The 24,977-nt window shown below is 45.4% G+C and overlaps 1 protein-coding gene across 1 annotated transcript; it reads right to left on the bottom strand.

Moving 5' to 3' along the window:
* Positions 1 to 618: 618 nt before the first annotated feature.
* On the bottom strand, positions 619 to 23,679 carry U4-u6-60k (U4-U6 small nuclear riboprotein factor 60K). The gene is made up of 15 exons (XM_077674297.1): positions 23,408 to 23,679; positions 23,070 to 23,284; positions 22,118 to 22,191; positions 21,958 to 22,030; positions 20,629 to 20,773; positions 18,012 to 18,186; positions 15,308 to 15,402; positions 14,342 to 14,400; positions 13,497 to 13,620; positions 8,324 to 8,416; positions 6,741 to 6,863; positions 4,217 to 4,324; positions 2,395 to 2,513; positions 1,757 to 1,806; positions 619 to 783 (listed from the first exon to the last, which is right to left on the bottom strand). The coding sequence occupies exons 2-15, from the start codon at positions 23,257 to 23,259 to the stop codon at positions 640 to 642; spliced, it is 1,572 nt and encodes a 523-aa protein (XP_077530423.1). The 5' UTR covers positions 23,260 to 23,284; positions 23,408 to 23,679; the 3' UTR covers positions 619 to 639.
* Between the last annotated feature and the right edge of the window lie 1,298 nt (positions 23,680 to 24,977).

The raw sequence follows: 24,977 nt of genomic DNA, 5'->3' as shown, positions 1-24,977 counted from the left end.
CTGCACTACCCACCGCTCTGCACAAACTGCTTGATCAACCACCACACAGCGTCTGGTGGGCTACAACACAACCTGCAAGTTGAAAGGCAGTGTCACTTTGCAGAGAAAAATTAAAGGGCCCATGGCTGCTTCCATCCCTTCTTTGTCCGGGCCATATGAATGACCATTTCAGAAGTTTATAATCAGGACTTTACAGTACTGTGTCTTCGATTCAAACAATATTACTGTGGACACCTCATTTTTGTAGGTAGCAGCAACTTGCACTCTTTGTAGCTGAGGCTGTTAACATTCCTATTTAAGGCAGGGTGCTGATGATCACGTTCTCAGAGCTTGATGAAAGACTACAATGATGAGCCTGTGATGTACTCCGCAGCTGATGACATCTTCAGCCATAATTTTGTGTGGACTGATGCTACCCCCGCTCTGATGGCATATGCAGACGGCCGATAGAGCCTGTAGAAGTCACAGGAAAATTTGAAGTCATGCGTGAATGCATTCTAGACATCAAAATTAGCAACACCTCAATCCTCAAATGAAAGCCTGAGTTGAGGCCAGTGAAATTACCCAAATAAGATCTAAATAACAGTCGACTTGACTGAGAAGCCAGAGACGACGAAATGATAAAAAAGAAAAGCAGTTTTATTCCGGGGTCCAGAGCTTGAAGGTGCGGTCAAACGATGACGTCGCCAGGTATTTGCCACTTGGTGAAATGTCCGCACCCATGATCTTGCCGTCGTGGCCACTCAGACTATGGATCGGGGTCCACTCAGGATTTGACCAGATCTGGAACAGAACGGTCAGGTATTTTGAGAGCGCAGTAGAGTGGATTTGGCTGACAGCGTTGAAAGTCATTGATTGAAAGTGAAAGTGGTAAAAAAAATACAATAGATGTTCATATCAATACAATACAATACAATACAATAGAGATAGTCATGCTGTTGACAAACTGAATTCTTGCTTACTACCTTCATGTTCAGCACATTGTCTAGTGTGGGTTACAGCATATCTGATAGGCTCAACTGAATAATAATCAGCAAAGGTTTATACCAGTAGTACTGACCGACATAAGCACTCAATCTAAGACGTCAAGAAAAATCTAGCCAGCCAATTTTAACCTAAAACGGTCACAATTTGTTTCCTTAGCTTGCATTTAGCAGTCAAACAAAAGGCTAGCCTAGAGGGCGTGTTAACCCTATATTAATTTACAAAGACAACATCCACGAAGATTTTTCTGAAATGCAGGGTGACCACCTCATCTCTCTCTCACCAAAATAAGGTTACGACAATTTTTCAAGTCTGCAAATAACAGATAAAACATCACTGTGTCATACCTTGAAACACAGTTTGACACATCGCACGAAAATTAGTTTGAATGAACCCTGTCAAAGTCAGGAAACCAGGACTAGTTTTCTTGGAGGACACAAATCAACCCGATTTTGTACTGGATCAGATTGGATTTAACATCCGCCCCTTTTCTTACGGCCCCTCAAACACACATTCTACTCGGTGAGACTAAGAAAGCCGTTCATTTCAAGGATCTGGCTGGCTTTTTCATGTTTTCTAAGTATCGGAAAAATGGAAAAAAAAAAAATTGCCAGCTACCAGGATTTATTTTTAAATGCCATCATTTTCGATCCAAAAAAAAAAAAAAAAAGAAGAGCCAGAGAGGATTAAAAAAATGTGAGCTTTCAGAAAAAAAAAAAAAATCGTGGTTCGGCCTTTTGTGTTCTTTTAATGCAGTACACATCAGAGTTACCTTGATGTTGTTGTCGTATGACGTGGTGACCAGGTACTCTCCAGACAATTCTGCACAAAAAAGAAAAAATAAGGCAACAAACTGTTAGCGAAATTTGGCTCCTCAGGGTTTGTTTCTCTCCTAATTCAAGAGCTGCAATTGAGCCAGTGCAAATCCTCAGACGAACGACCCACGGAATAATCGATCACACAATTATTCAACACTGTCATCAACATCGTTTTATCGCGGAGCGATAAAACGACAATGTCTATGGGATAAAACCAGTACGCCTTACGAAACACCGCAACAGCAGCAACTTTGGCGGCATCTTCGAATTGATGCAAAATTTGCACTTTTCCAACAGAGCGGCTCAACTTCTCAAATGTAAAAGAAAATGCTCCTTAACGACAATTATACACAGTATACAAGTGCTCTGGTACAAAAATATTGTCAGTTTTGCCACGAATTGTAACTCTAAAATCAGTGTCCGTACACTTCAACAATGCGTAACAAACATCACGAACCTGCTTCTTTTCATTACCACTTGCCAATTCTGAATGTGCCTGTTTTCAATTTCTGATATTCCAAAGCGGCTTCGAGATTCGGCAAACGCGCAAAAGTGAAAGAAGGCCAGTCAAAAAAATTAAGAGGTCACTCACTCTCAAAGATCACTCTGGACACCAGGTTGTGGTGGGCCGGGATGGTGTATTCGCACTTTCGCTGCCTCAGGTCCCACACCTTGATGGTGTTGTCTTCGCTGCCAGTGGCCAGGACATATCTGCAGGGGGGCAAAGGATGCGAACGGTCGCTAGCTCAACTTCAAAATCATTAAAAAATGCTGCTGTTGCTGCTCTTGCAAAAGGCTGGTGTATCTTCACTCCTCAGCAATGCATTAACTACCAACTTGAGGAAAAAACAAAAATTCAGAACTTACAGGATGCACGCGACCTTCACTAATCCAATCTGGACACTTAGTAGCTTTGTCCAAAGCAGTCACTAGGTCCAAATGTACCGGTACCAGTAGTACCGGTATTAAAATACCCGGTAATACCAGTAATGCCAGTGTTACGGCATTACTAAAATACCCAGTGATACCAGTGCACTGGTGCCAGTAGTGTTGGTAATAAAATACCCAGTGACATCAGTAATACCGGGGTGTACCAGTAGTAAAATACTGGTGTCTAATAGGCCATGGCATCCAAGCTCAAACAATCACAAGAATCGACAATGCAGACATGAGTAGCGTCATTTCACTTTTATGCCGGTATGCAATCTATTCCGCATGCTTCAACACAGACCAGCTTCAGCAAAATAAAAATGCTATCATCTGGGATAACAACACGTCTCAGCCCAAGCCAAACGACAGATAAGTGACTAAAATACTGCCTGAAGGTTGAGTGGGGTGTTTGAACACAACCGCAGTTTCACACAGCTCAAACTCGGGGATGTAGTGATGTGCTTGCAAGAAGCCTTTCCTGCCCAACCTTCTCCAAACTCTTGCACACCACTTCCGTAGAAAGGTAGCATGCCCATGCAAGGCAAAATGTTTTCAATCAATTAAATTTGGGCTAGCACCCAAGAGCTGCAGCTAAAGCTGGTACTGTCAAACTGCAGCTAAAATTCACCGAGACCCACAAATTATTTTGCTGAAGTGGGAAGAAAGTAATTACAAAAAGCCGTTCCACTCAATGTCGAAGCTGTCGTAAGTGCAGAGCAGTGGCTCGCCATAATGGGCTGTAGCCTCGTTATCCGCTCACTGCTACCACCCAATGGAATTCAAATTTCCCGCCTTCGCAGTGCTTGCGTGCCCCCAGCCTGAAACTACGCCAGCGGGAGTTCTGTTCTTTTTGTGCTTGCTTTTCCTTCCGCACGTGCCAGTGTTGCACTGGCACTTTAGTTCGCTCACTATCGTAAAAACAACCCAATGAGCGTCCCTAACTAAATTAACGCGGGCGTGGTGGTTAATTACGTATATTTTGCCTCAAGTGTACCTGCAGTTTTCTTTGCACTAAACAACGGGAAGATGTATGACAAGCGCCAGCGGTTCACGAGTTTCGCACGCTTATGACTATATAAACCGCTTGGCTTTCAAAGCCTCTGGGTTACGCCGTGACGAGAGCCGCTACAATGGAACGCCGTGTGGCTGCACTTGGGTCCAGTGAGCGAGCTATGACAACAAGGCGAGCCCCTAAAGTGCTCTGCACTTATAGGATACACAATATTGTAGCTGCTGTCAAACAAGCTCAAGAAAAACCCTGGGAAAAGCCTGGCTGGTGTTCCACAACACTTCGTATCTTGTTTCCCTTCTCCGTAATAAACAATAAGTTGATCCAACGTTCACCTCATCTCGCCGTATGTCCTTAAAAACCACCCTAGTAATAGGTTCCGCAAAGTTTGAAAAACCCGTACAGGTTGCAGACGCATAGCCAGACAAGGAATAAACAACGCAGCTTAGGAAATGGCGATGTCATTCCCACATACCCGTTTGGTGAGAAGCTCAGGCTCAACACAGACTTCAGGTGGCCGTCAAGGAACATGATGCAGCGTCCTGTCCGGAGGTCCCAGACACGACCAAAGGCGTCCATCCCGCTGCGAGTGTGTGGGTTAAGCGTGGGAGTCAAAATGGCAATGTCCTATTTTCAGACAGCTTCAGCAGATAACTGTATCAAGTAACAATGGTTACGTCATTTATGCAACCCCCCACAGCACCACTTTCCCAAAAACAGGTGCCGCAATAAACGAGCGCAAAAATTAGGTCTGAATTTTTCTGCTTTCGAACCTATTTTCATTCGTTCAACAAAGTGTTCGAGGTGAAACAATGCCCGGAGTTATGCGACACAGGGGCTACCGGGAATTATTAATTCCGCAGTGAAATCTCCCACACACGCGCATTTTCGCCATGCCACCATCAGCAGAAAAATGGTTATGGTGATTGGAATTTAAGGGGAGACGCGGGTCTTGAAATCCCGAAATTTGGCCAAAAAATCGATTTTTAGAAATCGCCATTTTCGGAAAGTAGAGCTATTTTTCTACCGGTTAGCAAAATATCCAGACCCGGGAGTACGTATTTGAGCCATAATATCAATTTATAGCACCGACGCTCTCTAAAATCGGCCAAGATTCGACGTGAAAATAGCATTTTTTCGACGACTCGCCCCTCGGGTTCTACATGCGCCACGGCGTCCATCTTGGTCTCATTCGAAAGCGCGTCTTTTCGTTTTCAATTCCCCGCCAGAACCACTCCGTTTCGTCCGTTGGTTGCGAGTAAAACCGGGGTAGAAAAGAGACGGATCGCGCCGCCTAATTGGTTACTGACTGCACGTGACTGCAGGGCGCAACCTCATTGGCTGGGCGCCGTGGGTCGTCTGCTCGGCACTCTCATCACAGGGCAACGGCTCATGTATTCGTCTATGCGAGGACCGGCAAAAGCCCCGCATGGCGTAAAAATAAAGTAAAGATATCTATCGATAACCGAAAGGAAGAACAGGCATTATTAAAAGCGCCTGAAATACGATTTTCTGCTCCTGTGACGACGACTTATCGCGAGAACGGCGCCGAGACGGAGGTAGGCTTAGCGCCCGCGCGGGCTCCCGAGACGACACCGTAGCGATATGATTACGCCTGCGGGGGCACTAAGGTGCGTCTATCTTTCGATCAGCAGCAAATAGAAAGAAAAGAAATGATAAAGTGGAGGATGCCGCATGCCGACGTCGCAAGGGAAGTGTGTTCATTCTGTTATCAACGATGCTGCGGCGGTTCGGCCCGCACTCCGGCGCGCGCTTCCTCGTCGGCAGGTTACCATATAGATGAGCGATTTGAGAATTATAAATGTTCGCACTGTGCACAATGTGCGTTGGCGACGTGATTTACGAGTAGATTAAACCGAAAACGTGGTTATTACACCTAGCCAAGCGCATGCACGTTACAGAACAGTGGCGGGCATTCCGTTACCAGCCCCTTCGCTGCAACTCACTTCACGCGATGCAAATCCGATTTGATTGCTACAAATGAAGCAGTAACATAACAAAATAGCGTTTACAACTGTGGTGCACGCTCGGCACCTCAGCCCTAGTCGCCAAAGAGAGACGGCGCGATGCCAACAGCATAAAAATTGAAGCAACGTTCTGGCTTTGCTTTTGTTCAGTTTTTCTGCCAGGTGCCATCTGTAGACAGAGGATTTCATAATTTTCCCACCAACTGATTTCAGCAAACTTGGTATGCTCGTGTTGAGCGAAACGCGAGCTACATTATAGAACCTTTCTTTTTTTCATATGCTTAATAGATAAAACTGTCACTTGTAGTAAAACTTCAACTGCGATTTTCTCAGCTTCCCTTTTTTTGCATATGTGCCTAGCCTTACAGGGGTTTTGAGGTAGTTTTTTTCAAAGGATTTCTACAAGTGTTATACCGTTGAATTCGGGATAAAATGAACTGCATGCTGAAGCTATTTTAATTGGCTCATTTTGCCTCAAATAAATGTTATGAGTAATAATTAGAGGTCATTAAGTTTTCAGAAAACTGTTCTTGGCATAATTAGATTAATTCTATCCAATCAACTATCTTTACAGGAATATAAATAGCTTCAGCATGCATGGCAGGTCTTAAGCTACACATCCACACCATTTATTTTTAAAAAAATTGAATAAAAAGTTCCTTAAAGGCCCGTAAGAAATTACTTAATTAGGCTCCAGTGTTTTCTTTATAACTCACAAAATAATTCTACCACTTGAAAACTAATTACATATTTGAAATGAGGAAGACAAAACACATATGCACAGTGATTTTCATGATCACAGACCAATTAATAAAAAAGTTCATTTCAAGACCCACGTCTCCCCTTAAGCCTGCACTCTAACGGTTACATCTCACCGAGCCACTGCACTGGGTTATTGAATAAAAAGGTACGAGGGGAACGGATTCAGTATGCCTAGGGTTGTCTCCCCAATGGCACATGCTCAAGATTCACTTCCCCGCCACACGTTGAGGTCACATGACCAGCCCTCACCCAGTGGCCGCTAGCGAGCCGTCACACTGGAAGCTGATGTCGTAGACCGCCTTGCTGTGGCCCTCCTGGTGGAGGACCTCGGTCTCCGTCTCCAAGTCGATGAGGCGCCAGGAATGGTCAAACCTGGGAAGAGGAACCGGCAGGAAGACTCAGAGTTAAAAAATTCCTCGGGGCACTGAAAGGGGCACATGTGTCTTCGATCAAAAACATTATTTCTACAGTTGTGATGATAAAAATTGCGGGACGCATGCAGTTCTTCGTTCTGATTGCAGATATATTTTTATATCTGCAATATACATACTTTTTGCAAAACGACTACAGTCGATCCCGGATATATCAAACTCTAAGGGGATTACAAAATAGTTCAATATATCGATATTTGATATATAAAATATTTTCTTTTGCATAGGATTTCCAAGGGGACGTTTGGACTGTTCAATAAATGCGGGATCGACTGTATATATTCAAATTTATCTGGATTTTTATATTTGATTTCTTGACAGCCTTTGTAAAAAACCGCTGGAGGGACGCAGCTGAACAAGGTACCAGTAAACTGTGCACAAATCAAGGAGTGCAATGAGACTAACAGTCTCATTCTATGCGGTCTGTAGCAGAAGTTACGGTTGTTTGAAGTTTGGGCCTGGAAGGCAAAACCGGTTTTTCTGGTTGCCACCTTTCAAGACCAAACGTCAAACGGTCGTAACTTGTGCTACAGGCCAGATAGAATGATACTGTTAGTCTCATTGCACTCCTTGATTGGTGCACAGTTCACTGGTACCTTGTTTAGCTCCGTCCCTCCAGCAGTTCTTTTACAAAGGCTGTCAAGAAATCAAACATAAAAATCCTAATAAATCTGAACATAGTCGTACTGCACACAAACAAATTTCATATCTACAATCAGAGTGAAAATCTACATATGCCCCCCAATTTTCATCGTCATAACTGCAGATATAAGCTTTTTTGGTTTAAGACTTAAGTCTGTCCGCTTACGTGCTTTCAATGTGAAAGCCTTATGACCTTCCCTGGTGATACTTCTTCGCTTTCATTTCTTCATCTTTTGGCGCAAATTATTTCGACAGCCAGACTGGCGACACTTCACGCGACGGCTTCCCCAGAATCAGAACTGTCCGTGGCTAAAGTGCGCCTGTTCCCCTCGCATGCCATCACATTCACCGGTCACGTGGCCCGCACTAGGCCAACTCTGTTCCAACACTGGCAACGTGCTGAGCCGGCATGTTGGTAACGCATTCCTCTCCTACTCTGAAGACCCAGATTCGATTCCCATACGAACTCAAAGGTGTTTGTTTCCAAAAGCTTCCTTTGGGTGCTGCTCCTCAGCATCTGCACCCTTCTTGTTTTCCCAGCCCATTTCATTATCTGAGAAAATGACTTTGCTAGCTCCACCGTCTTCCTGGGAAGGTCTGCCTTTTGGCCCTGACTTATCAGGCCTTTCCCTCTTTGCAGCGACGCCTATTTTTTGTACCGAACAAACACAGCAACGCCGGTTTTTCACGCAATAGGGCCATAGGGCAATAGGGCACTTGAGAGAAAATAAAGGTAGAGAACCAAAGGTTTACACGTACACGCAAGCCGCCAGGAAACGTCCGGAAGGGTGAAACGCCACCCTGGAGACCCGATGGGGCCGCATTCCATTCATCACACTGATCGGCGATTCACTGAAGGGCAAAAGAGCACAATACCGGCACAGTGAGTCAACACGTACATTAAACATCCCGGCAGCAGGGGTGAGACAGCCCAAACAGATTTGGGAGCAGTTTTCGGAGCAGCAAAATTTCGATTTTGGAGCAGAAGAATCTTGATTTGGAGCAGTTAGGGACATTTAATACATCGTCTTGTGCGCTTAAAAAATCATTATTTCAGCAATTTGCAGGGTCAAGTGCACATTTCAATCAGTTTTGAATACACAGAACACTCAAACAGCCTTACCTGAAAGAGTTTTTAAGAGTATCACAAAGTACTAACTGCACTACCTTTTTCCTAACTAGTGATATTGTGTTGCGGCTGCATGCAACACTGACAACAAAACTGCCATTAACATTTTAAAGTTTTAGCAGTCCGTCTGTTCTGTTGGTTACTTTGTTACCGGGTTTACCAGGACCAGTCTGCGCCTGCGCGCGCGGAAGGGCGAGGAGGCGCGGACAAGGCGAAGGCAGGCCCGCGGAACTACTCCCCCTACCGCTACGAATGCCCAAGTGCCCAGTCGAGTCCCGGTCAGCACGGTAACTACGTACACGACGGAACAGACGGACTGCTAAAACTCTTATCAAATTTAAGGGCTCCGTAATTGTGGCGTTTTTTTTGCCGTTTTAATGCTAAAATTAATTTTTTTTGTAATCCCAAGCTGCGTTGTACAAACGACTGTAGTCACGGCAACAGTTGAGCAACTTCGAGCTAACGGTCGCATAGCCCAACCAGCCTACCCGTTTCAGTCCCCGGGGCGCAGGTTCACCCTATGGTCATTTGAGTAGCGTTACTGTTTAGCCATCTAGATTTTGGCATTAAATTTCACTTTGCATACATCAAGTGTTATGCTCTATGGCAACCGTGTAGTCCTGCAGCTGTTGGGCGCTGCCTGAACAGGTCGCGGCGCCGCAGCACAGCCCGCAACTTTCGTGTCGACCGTTCCATCCCCGAGGCTCGCGATCGCGCTTCGAAGCACAGCAACACCTCAGCATTTTATAACACCACAACGAGCCAAAAAAAAAAATCACTTCACAAACCCGATTATAGACGCGCGCACCACGTTTCGCAACTCAAGGACAAACCACCCCGAAGTCGTAGGCCCCACATTTCAATGAACTTTTTTTCGAGCCGCGCAACTTCCCGTAATCTGGCACCAATCTGAAACCATATCCCCGCGTTAACGTCACTGTTCAGAGCCACAACAGATAGAATGAATATACTGGAACCCAGCTGATAGCGTAACATAAACCAGGGAAAATATCGGCGATGCGCACTGAGTGCGTTGGTAGCAGCCAGATCAGGCGGCGGCCATGTTTGTTGCCCCAGCGATGCCTAATCGAGAAGGCCGTTTCAACGAACCCGGACAGAAAGCGAATCGAGTTTTAGAAGCTATCGCTTGCTTCGTTTCAGTCTTTCTATTTGTGCCATTTCTGTGTTTGCGATTGACCGACGATAAAAGCGATGACCGGGATGTGGGAGGCTTTCGTCCCCGCCGAAACTGACATGAGCATCAAAATCCGTGCCGTTGAGGCTCTTCTGGAGCAGTTCGGCGCAATTTTCGCCATTTTCGTGCTTTTGGAGCAGCTTGGCGCACGAAAATGGAATTGTATCAAAAATGCGCAATATGCGCAGCTGTCTCACCCCTGCGGCAGCCTTGTTTGAGAGGAAAAAAAAGAGGGGGCTGTAAGCGAGGGGCGCACGGGTGAACATACTAGACAAAAATGTGAGTTAAGGAAGTGTATGAACCAGGAAACAGCAACTTGTTATGTCAAGCCAACACTTAAGAAACAACCAGGGCTAACTTGCAGCATAGCGATTACAGTCGAACACCGCTACAACGAACTCCGCTTCAATGAAATATGTCCAATTTCTCATCAGCTAGCCATAAAAGTCAATGCAACAAAGCCCTCACCGCAAGGAACCATTTGTCAAACTTGTTTTCGCTTCAATGAAACTTTTGCTCAGTGAACATTTATTTTACGACAGAATAAGCATAGCACAAGCCATCTGCACTTTTATAAATTCAGGGCGCTTAGTTTCACCCAAAACCCACACAACCACCCGTAAACAAAAACAAACTCATAGATGGACGCCATTGTTTGTTCGCGATATCGATGTGACTGGCGGTCTTTACACGAGGCACAGGCCCGGTTCGTCAAGCTAACCAAGCTACAGCCAATCCGTATCCAGTTGAAATCACGCGAATGAGCGCTGCTGGCGCTGAGCTGTGATGTATGCGTTGTGAGCAGCAGTCATTAGTTTTCCTTCTACCGTTCTTCAAAGTCCAAAGCAAAAATAATGTTTTCCTCTTTAGTCTCGAACTGGTGTCACCCTATCCCTATTGCGAGCAAGCGCTCGCGATAAAGGCAGGCACTCGCTTGCTTTCCAAAGTCAGATGCGGCCGTTCCCAGCCAGAGAATATGATAAGGGGTAGGGCTCCTGCCACAAGCGAGAGGGGGACCATGACCTAGCAGCTTTCGGAAAGTAATCACCTCTGTAGATGTGCCTTGTTGCCCAGCAATATGCTTTGTGTCTGCATTTCTGCATCAAAAACAGTTTGATAACACTGGCAGGTTTGTTATCCGAATAAACACGGTGCAATTACGCATCACTTTGTTGCCTAAAGATTGCATTATGTAGTCAATGATGCAGATAACGTACAGGGCTATTTTTTGTGCCCTTTTGCGGTGTGTCGAGGCAGATTTCAACACAACAAATTTCCGCTTCAACGAAATTTTTCACACGTCGCGTCAGTTTTGTTGTACCGGGGTTTAAAGGCCAACTGCACTCAAATATTTCTTGATCCAAATTAGTAGTTAATGCTCTTAAAATCACTATGGCGAAATCCTAAGCTTCGTAAGCATACAGAACACTAGGTACCGTCGTTCAAAGTAGTCCCGTGCAGACGACGTTTGCACCTGGCGGGGAGTCACCGAAACAAGTTCCGAGCGGCCTGTGACGGAGGTCACACCGCTCGGAACTTGTCACGCTGTGACAGAGGTCACGCTGCTCGGAGGTCACGCCGCTGTGACACGCACACTTGCTTTACAGTTTTCATTCCTATGGCATCTATCACAGAAAAAGAGGATTCTTTCATAAATTATTGACCACGTGCACTTCCGCATCCAGTATTCACAATATTTGGCCTGGGCCAACGCCACCTCCATCCCTTAGACCTGTCCAAAGTTTTGCGACCTAACTAGAGCTGTTGTAAACGCGGGTATACACATTTGTGGGACTTTTGCTTCACTCGCTAAGTGAACCAAAATCAGCCTTGCTCGTGGTAACATACATCCGCACAAATCTCAGCCGTCGTATTCGCGAAGTGAGAAAGCTATCAAAACTGCATCCTGTCCAAAACTTGATTTTTTTTTCAATTCCCAAATGAATTATTTACTTTTGTGGAGCGCTAGATTTAGTTTACTTGAAAGTAAAATGTTTTCAACAGCACATGTCTCTGGTGAAAGTAGAAAAAAAAACAGCAGTTGTGTAACTTGTTCCGTGTTTTAATGCATCATTTAGCTGTGAAAGCTGGCTTATAGTTTCAGATCCCTTTTATAATTCGGTTCTCGATGTGCAGCAAGGCGAAAAATACTGGGCTGATATTCGCGAAGCTGGTTGCACGTAATGTATAGAAAAAATAGTGATTGATCTCCGCCCGCGTGCGGTTTATTCCCTTCAAAGATAGCGATGGGATAGCCGAGGCGCCGGCTAACTAAAGCTGCTTTTTGATGTTGTACGAGCAACTAGCTTTGTAAATTAGGGCCCGCTTTTTTACTCGCAATGCCAAAGATTGCTGCAACGGCAGTTATTCTGATGGAAAAAAATAACTCTGCAACGGCAGTTATTCTGATGGAAAAAAATAACTGTCCTACGGACGACTTTATTTCGATTGATGGCAACGCGATGTCGGAATTGCGCCTAACTGCATTATCTTGGGCAAACGTTAGTGGGAGTTCTCCTCTGAAATTAACAGTGCGAAACGCGACGCTACCACGCGCATTTGGAAGCGGCTCTGAGCGGCCGCCGCGTCTAGCGCGGCCGCTTCCGTTCCATCACGTACGTCACGTCCGGCCGCCGTAATGGCCGCTTTTGCTGTTCAGTTTCGGTTACGAAAACGCCAATGTTGTGAGCTGTTTGCGTCGCTCACGTTCATGTTTGAAACGGGGTATTTTGCATTTCGCACTCTTTTTACGTGTACTATTAGGTGGCATTACTTTTACGTTGCCGAAAATTTGAGTGCAGTTGGCCTTTAAATGTACTGAGATTACACAACATTTTTCTCAAACCCTCATGCGGGAGTTCGTTACGTCAGAAGAGCGGCTTGTGTTAGCAAGCCTTCATTCCAGCCTTTCTTCGGTGTTTTTTATTTGTTTTGCCCCGTATCCACTATGGCAACATCATTTGCACATCAAATAAGTATCAATCATATTGAAGTACTTCCCGATTCCCTCGATTTTTGACAAATCCGTGTTCGACTGTGCATCTTCGCAGAAAACAAAACAAGACAACAAACAACCACAAGGGGATAAACAAAAAAATTTAAGCTGTTCCACTCCATGTGAAAGCTGTCGGAAGTGCAGAGCAGTGATTCACCATAATGGGCTTTTCCCGCCTTCGCAGTGTTTGTACACCCCGTCTGAAACTGCACCAGCAGGAGTTCTGCTCTCTTGGCGCTTCTCACTCCGTACGTGCCGGCGTTGCAGTGCCACTTTTTTTCGCTTAGTACTATCGCAAAAACCAACCCAACAAGCGTTCTGAACTAAATGAACACGGGCACTGCTAATTAATTATGTACATTTTGCCTAAAATGTTCCTACACTTTTCTTTGCGCTAAACAACGGGGAGATGTGTGACAAGCGCCAGCGGTTCAAGAGTGTCGAACGCTTATGACTATATAAACCGCTTGGCTTTCGAAGCCTCTGGGTTACGCCGCGATGGCAGCCACTACGTGGGAACGCCGTGTGGCTCTACATGGGTCCAACGAGTGAGCTACGACGGCAAGGCGAGCCCCTAAGGTGCTCTGCACTTAAAATTGGTTGGCTGCTGCACCTTTTCAGGTCCCACAGGTTGACCACGCCATCAGCGGAGCAGGAGGCCATGTTGAGCGAAGTCTCCGACTGAAGGTACGTCGCCCGGGGGTGGAATGTGATGGCACCCACGTTGCAGCTGTGCCCTGGACGCAGAAGATCACTATCATCATCATCATGTCTACTGCAAGACGAAGGCCTCCTCCACTGACCTTTAGCTGTTCCTGTTCTCTGCTGCCCAAATCCACTCTTTGCACCCGAGTTGTCTTAATTGATGCCTTAATGCCCACCCGCACATAAAAAAAAAGGTTTCAAGACGTTTCTTATCTTACGACCGCACTGCTGAGTTCGGCATTAATGGTAGGAAGTTCCAGTCTACGATTAAGTCCTGGCTTGCTTAAGACACGGCAGACCCTGTTGGAAACATACACAGTAACAAAAACGGAAGGGTCCTTATCAGTCAGTAAACAAATGATTGACAAAAATAATGATAGGTCATCTCATTAACTTATGCACAAGGGAAAGAAAGGCAGACTAATTACTAATTTTACAGCGGGGATGTTTTTGTTTTGAAGGAGAAAAAGTTGGAATTACTGAATGACAGAAAGTAGAAAAAAGAAAAAAAGAGTTCACCACTTAGTTTACTTAGTGTTTCATACGATACACGCTGTTATTCTTTCTTTTTGTATTCTTTTCGCTACTGCTTACTCTCAATAAAATGTTAAAGTTTTGTTTTTTGTGAAAATGTGTAAAGTTGTGTGTATTGCACTTAAACTGCATTGCATTTAGACTTTGTTTGCTGCCCACTCTTGCAACAATACCCTTTCAGCAACGACAGTCACTCTCAAATAAACTGATACCACTTACCTCGTAACGTCCTGATGGGGTTGCAGTCTGGAATCGTCCATAGCTTGCACAATCCGCTCCTACAAAATTTCAAAAAAGATATTAGTAACCTCATTGCCGCGTTCTGCACAAGTATTCCACGCTTCATGCTAGCACCCACAATGCTAATTCTAAAACTGATTCAACATATCCAATAGCTCCAAATACAACTTGAACAACCCTGGGGCTTAGCAATATAAAAAAGCCAGAAGGAAAACATTGTGTCATGATAAAATTTTACGATTACAAGTATGCACAAAACACTCAGACTAACCCCTGTAAGCTCAGGGCAGTATACCAACAGAATAGTCATACCTACCCTGTTTTCGTCCCACAACGAGTACCCGGCTACAAGTCCCAATTTTCACAAAATAGCCATCCATACTGGCGCCAAACCGCCAACAATAATACGGTTCACCGCAGCAGACCATGGAGCTTTGTTATAAGCCCAGAAGCATTAATTGTGTGGGGTGTCACATAGCATTTCACACCCCAACAAAAAATGGGTGTAGATTTCTTGGCTTGTCGGGTTTTCTTTGTAAGATTGTAAGAATCTATGCTTACAGTATTTTGAATGAATGAATGAATGAATGAATGAATGAATGAATGAATGAATGAATGAATGAATGAATGGTGTTTGACCTTATCTATACATACAAATGTACGTGTGCAGGAAGTTGTGATTGATTGATTATGGGGTTTAACACTCCGACGCAAAACCAGCGATGAGGCGCGCCGTAGTGGAGGGCTCCGGATTAATTTTGACCACCTGGGGGTCTTTAGCGTGAGCCGAAATCTTGAACATACGGGCGTTTTTGCTTTTCGCCTCATCAGAAAAGCGGCCGCCGCGGCCGGGAATCGAACCCGCATCTTCGTGCTCAGCGGCACGATTTCTTAGCTTATGCAGTGAAAATACAGTAGAAGTACCAGAAGCTGTCGAGCACTCACCAGGAAGCCGTGGCCAGAATCTCAGAGTTCGGGCTGAACTCACAGAAGGAAATTGGTCTTGTGTCTCCTATCTGGCTGCAGTTGATGTTCAGCGACTGGTGGGAGAAACGGGATTTCAAACGTGGTTCTCAAACTACGTCAAAGACAGTTACCACCACTTCGAATCTTCCCAGAACTAAGGACTTATACAGCCAACAGCAAAAACAAAATAATCACACAGACACACAGAGTACAAAGTTCAGTGTTTACACACTATGGATTTCGTTTAGTGCAATCTTTAGGAGCAGGATTACATACATGAATGACTGAAACAAAAGCTATCATGCCAGTGATAAAGAAGGTCAGGTACGTGGCGGGAATGACAAAGCTGCTTAACTTTTCCTCCAACTTTCCCAAAGTGGCACTTGAAAGGGCCACAAAGATAGACTAGAACCTTTTTACCTTTTTGAATTTGAAAGAACCAGCCTTTGGTAACCACCTACTTAGCTCCATTCAGGTCACGAAATGCATTCCTTCCCCCCTCTTCCCCCCCTGAAAACGCAAGAAATATAAAAAACTTGCACAAATTTTGCGCAACAAGGCATCACCAGTAAAGCAATAAAGGGAACACTGAAAGCATAGTTATCAGTGGGGCTCTTCGATTTACAGTCTCGGACTCACCGCGGACTCCCCGAGAAGCAGTCCGGCATTCGATTTTCTAATGTATCCCTATGGCTTCGGGGAATCCTCGGACTACCAGCGGACTATCCATGGTGAGCCTGAGACTGTAAATCGAAGAGCCCCAGTGTGTTACTGCATGTTAATACTCACGTTGTACGATTAAGGGGGGACACGACGTTTAAAACAACTTCTTTTAATTTTCAAGTAAACTCTGTGAAATCTGTCAGTCTTGCTTCTTTTTTTTCTACTGATTTCAAATATGCCGTTATTTTTTGAGTAAGTCAATTAGTTCCCAAGGTAATTAGATATAATTAGCCATTCTCGGTCAAAGAATAGACAAAACTATAAAACTGTAAACTGTAATTTTCCAACACTATGAACCTTGGTGAATGCCGTAAGAGAAGTGGCTTTTTGATGCACTGCTTGTAACTAATTTTACAGCTGATTAAACCTTGGTGGCACCAGTTGCAAGGAACCATTTTGAGTGCCAATTTCAAACACTGAAGTTTAATGAGCTGTAAAATTAGTTCCAAGCAGTGCATCAAGAAACCGCTTCTCTTATCGCATTCACCAAGGTTCATAATTTTGGAAAATGTAAAGATTACAGTTTTATGACCAACACTGTTTTGTCCATTGTGCCTCAAAAAACGGCTTATTATCTCTAACTATCTTGGTAACTAAGTGACTTACTCAAAAAATAACGGCATATTTGAAATCAGTGGGGAAAAAGCAGCAAGACTGACAAGTTTCACAGAGTTTACTTGAAAATTAAAAGAAGTTGTTTTGATATCAGTGTCCCTCCATAACCTATTGTCTTTCACATCTAGATTATTTGTTCAAAGCTTGTGATAAAGCTGCAATCACCATTACCAAAATGAAGCGGCCCTTCAATGAACCAAACTTGTACTGTGTCCTTGTAGCCCCTTTAATGCGCGACAAACGAAACAGGCAGTTACGATGCACACAGCCGAGTTCTTATTTTTTTAGCAAAGTCTAGTTTTTGTCCCTTGGGTACACTGCCACTACACTTGTTCCTCAGCTTCAACGAAGCAGCAGTGCTCGCACGGCTTGGATTCCGAAGCGAAGTTTCACAGGTAATGTTTAGAGTTAAAACTGGATATAATGAAGTTGACAAGAATTTGCAGTTTTTCGTCACATCCAGGTTTTCGTTACATGCAGGTTTCGAGTTAAGGCTTGCGGGAATGAAGCAGAAACGAAACCAATATGCTAGGCATCAGTGATGGTGAACTCGCCATTAAAGGATTTATTTCACGGTCAAAAACTGCGTGATTCGCGCTTGCTGCTTTCCCATGAGCTAAATCACTACACAGCGTTTCAAAGGAGTATGCGCCTACTTACCACTATGTGCGCAAACGTAACTCAAGTATCCCTTTTGCCTTTTGACACTTTTTCGGTGTGCCTTCAAGGACCAATCTTATGCTGAAAGGGCGCCTTTTGTGAACTTCTCCACACTCAAAATTGTTGAGAGGTCGCTAGCTGGGATACTTTACCGGGCGGTGATGTTCTTTTTTGCCAGTGGAGATGGCATTTAAAATTTCGATTTCGACTTGACAAGACAAAAATTTTCGTTTATTGACAGCAGAACCGACACTACAGGTAGCAGTGGCGACGCGCAACTACACGACGACAGACAGGCCTAGCACCTTAGCGACACTGCACTCACACATGGAAACGCGCAGTAGCTTGCGGTGTGGGCAAAATTCGCTACATTAGTGCATTTCTCTAGCCTATTCTTCAGAAAAATGGGAAAAAACAATGGATCATAAGCGTAGAGAGGTCGTTACATCAAAGTTAACCATCGCAACGCCTTCGTTACATACAGTTCGCAAACACATGGGCTGCAATGGCGGTGGCAATTGGTAATTGAAGAACTCATTAAAACCAGGAATTCGATACTTAGAGGCTCGTTACATCCAGGTTTAACTGTATTGGAAAACTATGGCACACAGGTCACCATGCTCGGTCTAGTGTGAAATGTCTCGCTCTGTCCCCTCAGGCCTATCGGCCTGTCCTTTTTTCTTACCCGGAGGGTCTTGTACAGCTCCTGGCGCTTGGCGTGCAACTGGGAGTCGGAGCCCGCGGGTCCCTGGGCCTTGAGCTTCTCCTTGGCCCTGGCTATGCGGTGGCGGGCACGGGGCAGCGAGAACTGTGCCAGCCACACCCGGCACTCGCGCAGCTTGTCCGTGCTCTCGTGGTACCTGGCATCAGAGAAAGAGTACCGTCACTCATTTGGAACGTGGACACATGGCTGGAAACATTTAGCCTAGGGTAGTGAATTCGCCTGCCCCCAAGCTGTCAATACCCCTGCCCCATTGGCACTTTCAATCGTGATTGAGTCGATCCGGATCGAGCTCAATCGAGATCGGGTGCTGCTACAAAGCAGTTTCAATCGCGATCGATCCCGATCTCGATCGAACTCTATCCTCATTCCCCAAGCGCGATCGACGTTTCCAAGCGCGATCGGACGAAAACAGTGATACCCTCGTCCCCGCTGCGTAATGGCACAGAAGTTGACAAGTTCAACTAACGCCACAAAATTGTATCAAATAACTTGTCCCAAATAAATGTGCAGTAACATTTATATAGTTACGTATACTTACGACGAAGCAAAGTTACCAGACGCCGGCCGTGAAGTACATTTTTGGCGCTGTCTGGGGTACGCGAGTGCAAGCAGTGCAACTTCTCGATCAGGATTGAAACATGCCGTGTAGCAGCGGCAGTGCACAAGCATGCTCGAAAGGTCAATCACGCTTCGCTTCAATCCAGATTGAAAGTGCCGGTGTGACAGGGGTGTAGGTGTGCTTTTGGAAGAAAATTGAGAGTGCTGTCTTTGCAAAAATTTTCTCATTTGGAGTAAGCATCACAATCCCTGATTGATTGCGGGGTTTAACGCGCCGTAGTGGAGGGCTCCAGATTAATTTGGACCACCTGGGGATCTTTAACGTGCGCCGAAATCTCGTACACAAGGGCGTTTTTGCTTTTTGCCCCCATCAGGAAAGCGGCCACCACGGCTGGGAATCGAACCCCCGTCCAAGCATCACTATTCTGTTCTTCAAAAGCACCGGTCACTCAATTCAGCATGCCTTTCCTTTTTTTTATGGAGCTGCTTTTCAAGAAGCAGCCATAACAAAACAATGAACTTCCAGCAAGCAAATTTGCACTTCAGCTGCAACCAGATAATCAGTTACTCAAGCAATGACCTACGCATGCGCGGTGGGAACATGCGTTACAAAACACTTATCCCTATGAATCAGGCACCTTTCTGGACGTTCCTATGGTAGAAAGTAACCACCAACAGCAGCAGCAATTTCAGCAGTAAAGGCCAACTGCACTCAAATTTCACCTCGGCAAAATTTACTATGAACGTATAGTACTAGTGCGTACCACCAAACCAACTGGGACATAACTGGCAGCCCGGTGAAATGCCTTGTTAATCAGTTGGAAACATTTAAAATAGCTCCATCGCAGACAACACTGCCCCTGCCAGTGAATCGCGTAGACAGTCATCAAGTGAAAGTGACATGCTGGCAGGCCACGTGCTTGGTTCTCCGGCCAGCCAGGGGAACCGGTTGAGCACAGCTGAGAGCACTTCCCTTAAAGCTGCTGTGAGCACGGAAGACATTGCGTGCAGGTTTGCTCCGGCCCACAGACCGCTCGTTCACCGGCTGCAACATCACTTCAGCCTGGCTGTAATGGTCACGCTCTTCTCAATTTTAGTTTCAAAATTGCAGATTTTTGTGGTCATATGTGCCGCGCATAAGCATATTTCAGCTGTCGTATCTTGCTGTCCTTTACCGTACTTTCCAGTGTATAAGTCGCGGTTTGTTTCTGAAATTTTCATTGGTACGTCTTACCCACCAGTGCGACTTATGTATGGAATAAATTTGGTACGCAGCAGCCGCGAGTGGTCCGCGCTTGAAAAGGTGCCTGTGTTCTGCGTGATGTCAGCACACGTTAAGAGACACAGCTCTATGGTCTAAATGAATGAATTATTTGTTAATGAGTTGGAGGAAGAAGGCTTCGATGGTTTTGCCTAAACGCTGCCTGTAAGTACATGCCATCTGGTTGTATCAATAAACCATTTTTGAGAAGTTAGTTCTGTCTAGACTTTGGACGCTAGATGCACGTGTCTAGCACTGCTTACCGGGGGATGCATTCAGAGGTGGTGGCCGCTGCAACCATGTACTTTCGCCACACTTTTTAACGAACTGGTCCTGTATGAGTTTACCTGATTAACAATTGTGTTTTGTACACCGATGCAACTTATATACGTTTTTTTTTTTGAAAACTGCCGTTCTGAGGGGGGTGCAACTTGCACAAAAGTGCAACTTATAGACCAGAAAATATGGTAGGCACACTATACAGAAATAAGGATTTCAAGAGGTTGAAATTTTTAGTGCCGTTGGCCTTCACTAAAGTGGGCAGTGAACTTCTAAGCAATGGGTCCTGCTGTTGCTGTGGGACTGTTCAGAACATTGGAAATAAGGGGGAAAAACGGTCCTTTAGTGTACATGTACTACATTATCGTATACTGTATAGCAAACATATACTTTGTAACCTCCATTTCCACTCAATGACGTTGTTCCTCCAAGGATGCCAGCTGAGGTGGCAGAGGCGAGTGTGAAGAAAAAGACACGTACCACGTGCTCTCGCAGGTGTCCTTCCGAAGTTCCCGTTCCCGCTGCAGTTCCTCTTCCTGCTTTTTCTTGATCGCGTCTTGTCCCACTTGCGCCAACAGCTGCCGCAAGCGCTCTCGCCGGTCTGCGGGGCCCTCGCCAAACAGACCTGCGGGAGAAGCAGTTTCAAGTGAGTGAGTGACGGTTTGCAGGGATTTATTCTTGCTTTAGTAGGACTAGCTTAACACATTTGGTTGCCGTTACTCATTCTGTCGTAGTGCCCTCAGTAGCGGTCTTTTCGCACTGCCATGCAACAGTACATCCAAAGTCCACAACGAAATGTAGCAGCAGCGGCGATACAATCTAACGCTCTCGTGTTTTCACCCATACGGTACAACAGTGCCAACTAAGAGTTTTAAAGGCTTCACCAAGAAAGAGAATCAAAGAATCCCTCTTTTGTAACACAAGGTAGGCCACACAGTTGAGTGGCAAAATGGGTACATTGAGCCCCATCACGTCAGTGAGTGACAAGATGGGCCTCTGTAATATCCAGTGTCTCAGCATCAATGGCTGAGACACTGGATTACTCAGTTTGACTCATTAACAAGGGCTAGGTTGATATGACAGGCAGACAATACTAGCATTAATTAGCTATGCACAACGTAGGGCAGTGCTATACTGTGTTAGCAATAAAGCTTTCTGGCAGTTAGGAACTACGACAGAAATTTTCAAAACGAAAATGAAATACAAGACCACAGTCCACTGTGTGTTGCTGCTGTAGCCTTGCAGAGTAAACACTAGATAGTGAGCAGTTTTAGGACAGCACCTGGTACATGGCTGGTACCAGTGCACGTGAAGAAGTGCCTTGGCACTGACCATGTACCAGTACCCCTAACTCAAGCTCCCCGCTGACAATAACCTCAATTCTTGAAGCAAAGAAAGATGACCACTTTCCTTACAACCGACATTTTATGGTTCTTTTGTTCAGCTTATTCATGAATGACGTTCCTCTGCTGTATTAATAGAGAGTTATAGCAGAGCGGAGAACCCGTCCCGGTACGGTACCCGGTACACCCGCGCATGCGCACAACCATTTTTTCTGCATCTGCACACGTGCAGTAGCGCCAGTCACCTTCCCGGTACCGTACCGGGACAGGTTTTTCAACTCTCTCATGATGAGATAAACGGCACTTGATTACCAAGGCTGCATAATGAAGTACCAACAAGCTGCATTTATTGCACTGTCTCCTTACGCAATTCTCCCCTCCCCACAGTCATCCGCGTAGCAAGTGACTGCCAAATTCCAACAAAATAAACAAACACTTGGACGAATGAAGACGGAGCACTACGTACAAATTGGCTGGCCCATTTCCCTCAAGGTGGACCTCACTTCGGTGTCGTCCGTTGAAACATTAATCTGGCGAGCCTGAAAGAGGAAAGCAAAATGTGCTGCACAAGAAATATAAACTGTAGAGGACGCTGGGATGTGGACTCGTTGAAAATGAGTACACACCTTTTTTCTTCTCTCAAATTCCTCAAGAAGCTGCTTCTTATCTTGTCCCCCTTCGTCTTCAATCTCCATGTACTCTGAAAGATAAAAACCAGTGCATGTAAGCATGTTGCACAAGGCTCATCCTTGCTGCTGATAGTACACAAAGCTATCTGGAAGAAGTTAATCATGTATACGCTGACCTAATATCTAACGTTCATATTGTATGAGCCCACCCTTTAAAGGGTGCCTCGAAAACAAAATACAGATGTTTGTTTTGAAAGAATTATCCTTTGGTAACACATTCGAACTCCATTCCAACCCCGAAATATGTCGTTTTTAACCGAAAAAAAAAGGGGGGGCAATATTGAAAACTTTCCAATTTCCCGCTACAAGACGTCATCAGCGACGTTACAGGGTAAATACTGAAAACACAGTTATCATTAACTGTTAACTACACATTAGCATTCAAGTGACACAATCAACAGAACTAGAGGAGGCACAACTTGAATCGCACAGCTGTGTTTCCTGGTGATGGCTTTGGAAGGTGGCCACTGATGGCACAAAAAAACATCATCTATATTCTGTAACATCTAGCTTAGTTGCTGGAAGCTTACATTAAAGTCGCCATCGTTGTTATTGGTCCAGCACAGTCTTCTGAATGAACCAAACTTCCTCATTATGTGCAATTTGGGACCCCTCTTGTTCAGAACAAAAAAGTTTTGTCCCTTTGCCTGTATTTAGTATTGCCTGATGTGTAAAGTGGGGCCTTTATTTCCTTTAAGGCTTGAAATCAAGAGACATTCTACATCCAGTTTTGCGTTTTAGCGGGAGTGCTAAACGAAGTTGGGGGGTTGTAGGTTGTATGTACGAACATAAGAACACCCTATGAAACAATTTTTCCAAGCCATTACTTTTTGTATTGGTCCCCACGCAGGCAGTTTAGTACGAATAAAGATGCACTGAAAAAGGTTACCCTCAGATATGTGAATATTTCCAGAGGCCATGGCAGCTTTGACGTCCGTGTTTTGAGAATCCTCGTCGCTTCCATCGTCAGATGCAGCGGCATTTCTCTCCGCCAGCCTCTGGCGCTCTTTTTCTTCGAGACTTCCATAGTGAACGACCTTCTGACGTTTAACGTACGCGAGATCTTCGTCGTCCGACATCGCTTCTCCGGCAGACCGGTCAACTCTGCAACAAACAATTTACACAGACATCACCCTGAAATTACATCAGTCCTAGCACGGGATTAGAATGAAAACCCAAATGCGCAAAGTACAGTACTGAGCGCCCGGGCGCTAATAAACTACGTACTTGCGTTGACGTTACCGAACACCGTGTTTACCGCCGTAGACGCCGGTAGCACGATGATGTTGCCGGCTGGGGGTTCACGAAGTTAGAACGATCGCGAAGATAACTTGGAATTACATTTAGTTGCGGACGCGCACTGCGACCATACAAACTTCGCAGTTGCAACGCTGAAACGCGGGCAGATTGATTTCTTGAGCACTTGGCGAGTTCCTTGCACGTTTGACTGTTTTCGCCGTGCACTTCTGTCTTCTGTTGGCAGTTGCGTTGCGCTCCCAAAGAAAGTCATGTCGATCCAAAATGAGCCAAAATGAGCCAACAACCAAAAGCCGACGGAAGTTAGAAGTCAAGCCAGCAGAAGCCGCTCCATGAGTTGCCCGCCCGATTCAAAAGGTCGGTCACTGTATCTGTTTGCTAATTCATTATTTCACTTCAGTAGCTTTACATTGTTCTACATACAAGCGTACTATAATACTAATTTTATTCATTTGAAGTCTAATATACCAAGTGCTCGATCTTTCCAGCGTCCTTTTTGGACCAGTTCTTTCCCCTCTCATGCTGTCGTCGTGAGCTCAGGGATCTCTACGGCATGGGCAACAACACTAATACTTGCACATCATCAACAGTTCTCGTCAACTTGTTTATTCAAAATTTAAACTTGATGCTTCACGCACCTGGCGGACGTTTATAGCTAGAGCTGAGTGAACTTAACGAAAACGTCATCGACATGACCAGCTGTCTAGGACGGGCACGCAAAAAACAGGGGAGTGGAGGAGGAGGTGTGAGCAGTACTGAAACAAAATACACAGTCATCTTCCCCAATCAGGCACACATTGTCATTAGATCGAAACCTGCTTTCCGACAGGCCGTTCGCCGTGCATCTCGTCACCACCTCATCTGTCAGCATTGCTTCAGATCAACGTTTTTAGATTCAACCATTCGCTGATTACCCTAAGCCTAAAGTGAAGATAGCGACTGATGCCGGATACATCGACATGCATATGGTCTTGGAAATTGGTGGGAGGCGGAATGACGATGAACGCAACAAAGCCTGGAATGGTTCCGCGGCAGGCGAAGCGGCGAGGCTTCTTTGAACGACTGGACCACCCCAACTGTCAAGTATGGCGGCGAGCGATAACTTACGTGAGGTTCCAGTGAGACTGTTCGTTAGCACATCAGGGGGATCAGTCTTGCGGCTAACGCTGCGAGTGCGTCACCGCCTGTGTACGTGCAGCTCGGACATACAGGCAGCTTTTATCCATTATACGCTACCCTGGGATCGTCGCAACCTTTACGTAGAAGTCTGCGAACTGGAAACGCATGAGGAAAGACCTCCTTATTGATGACTTCTTCTGTCTTACCGATATTCGCATCTCCCTTGGCCGGCGCGGCATGCCGGTGATGTTGGCGGCACCAGTAGTGCAGGGATCGTACGGCGGGCAACACGGACAAACAAGCAGGAATAAGTGACGCGTGAAGGGCGTTCACGCCCCCTCTCCCCACACTGTGCTCCAGATGCGTAGTGGGGCATACGCATTACAGCTACGCACAAAAGTAATCTGCCCTTAGGGTCAAA

Source organism: Haemaphysalis longicornis, unplaced genomic scaffold, assembly GCF_048455015.1.
Source record: "Haemaphysalis longicornis isolate Haplotype H1 unplaced genomic scaffold, Haemaphysalis longicornis Haplotype H1 scaffold_6, whole genome shotgun sequence".
NCBI classification, from domain to species: Eukaryota; Metazoa; Arthropoda; class Arachnida; order Ixodida; family Ixodidae; genus Haemaphysalis; species Haemaphysalis longicornis.
Note: the sequence above shows the minus strand (reverse complement) of the source record. Positions and strands in the feature narration are given on the sequence as shown.

What these genes read in the sequence shown, in the direction of transcription:
- U4-u6-60k (XM_077674297.1), bottom strand. Translation starts at nt 23,259, where the DNA reads ATGTCGGACGACGAAGATCTCGCGTACGTTAAACGTCAGAAGGTCGTT. An exon ending in AAATATTCACATATCTGAGG is followed by an intron (nt 22,192 to 23,069) that starts GTAACCTTTTTC and finishes TTTATCTTTCAG; the next exon opens with AGTACATGGAGATTGAAGAC. An exon ending in AACCTGTGGGACCTGAAAAG is followed by an intron (nt 8,417 to 13,496) that starts GTGCAGCAGCCA and finishes TTTGCCCTTCAG; the next exon opens with TGAATCGCCGATCAGTGTGA.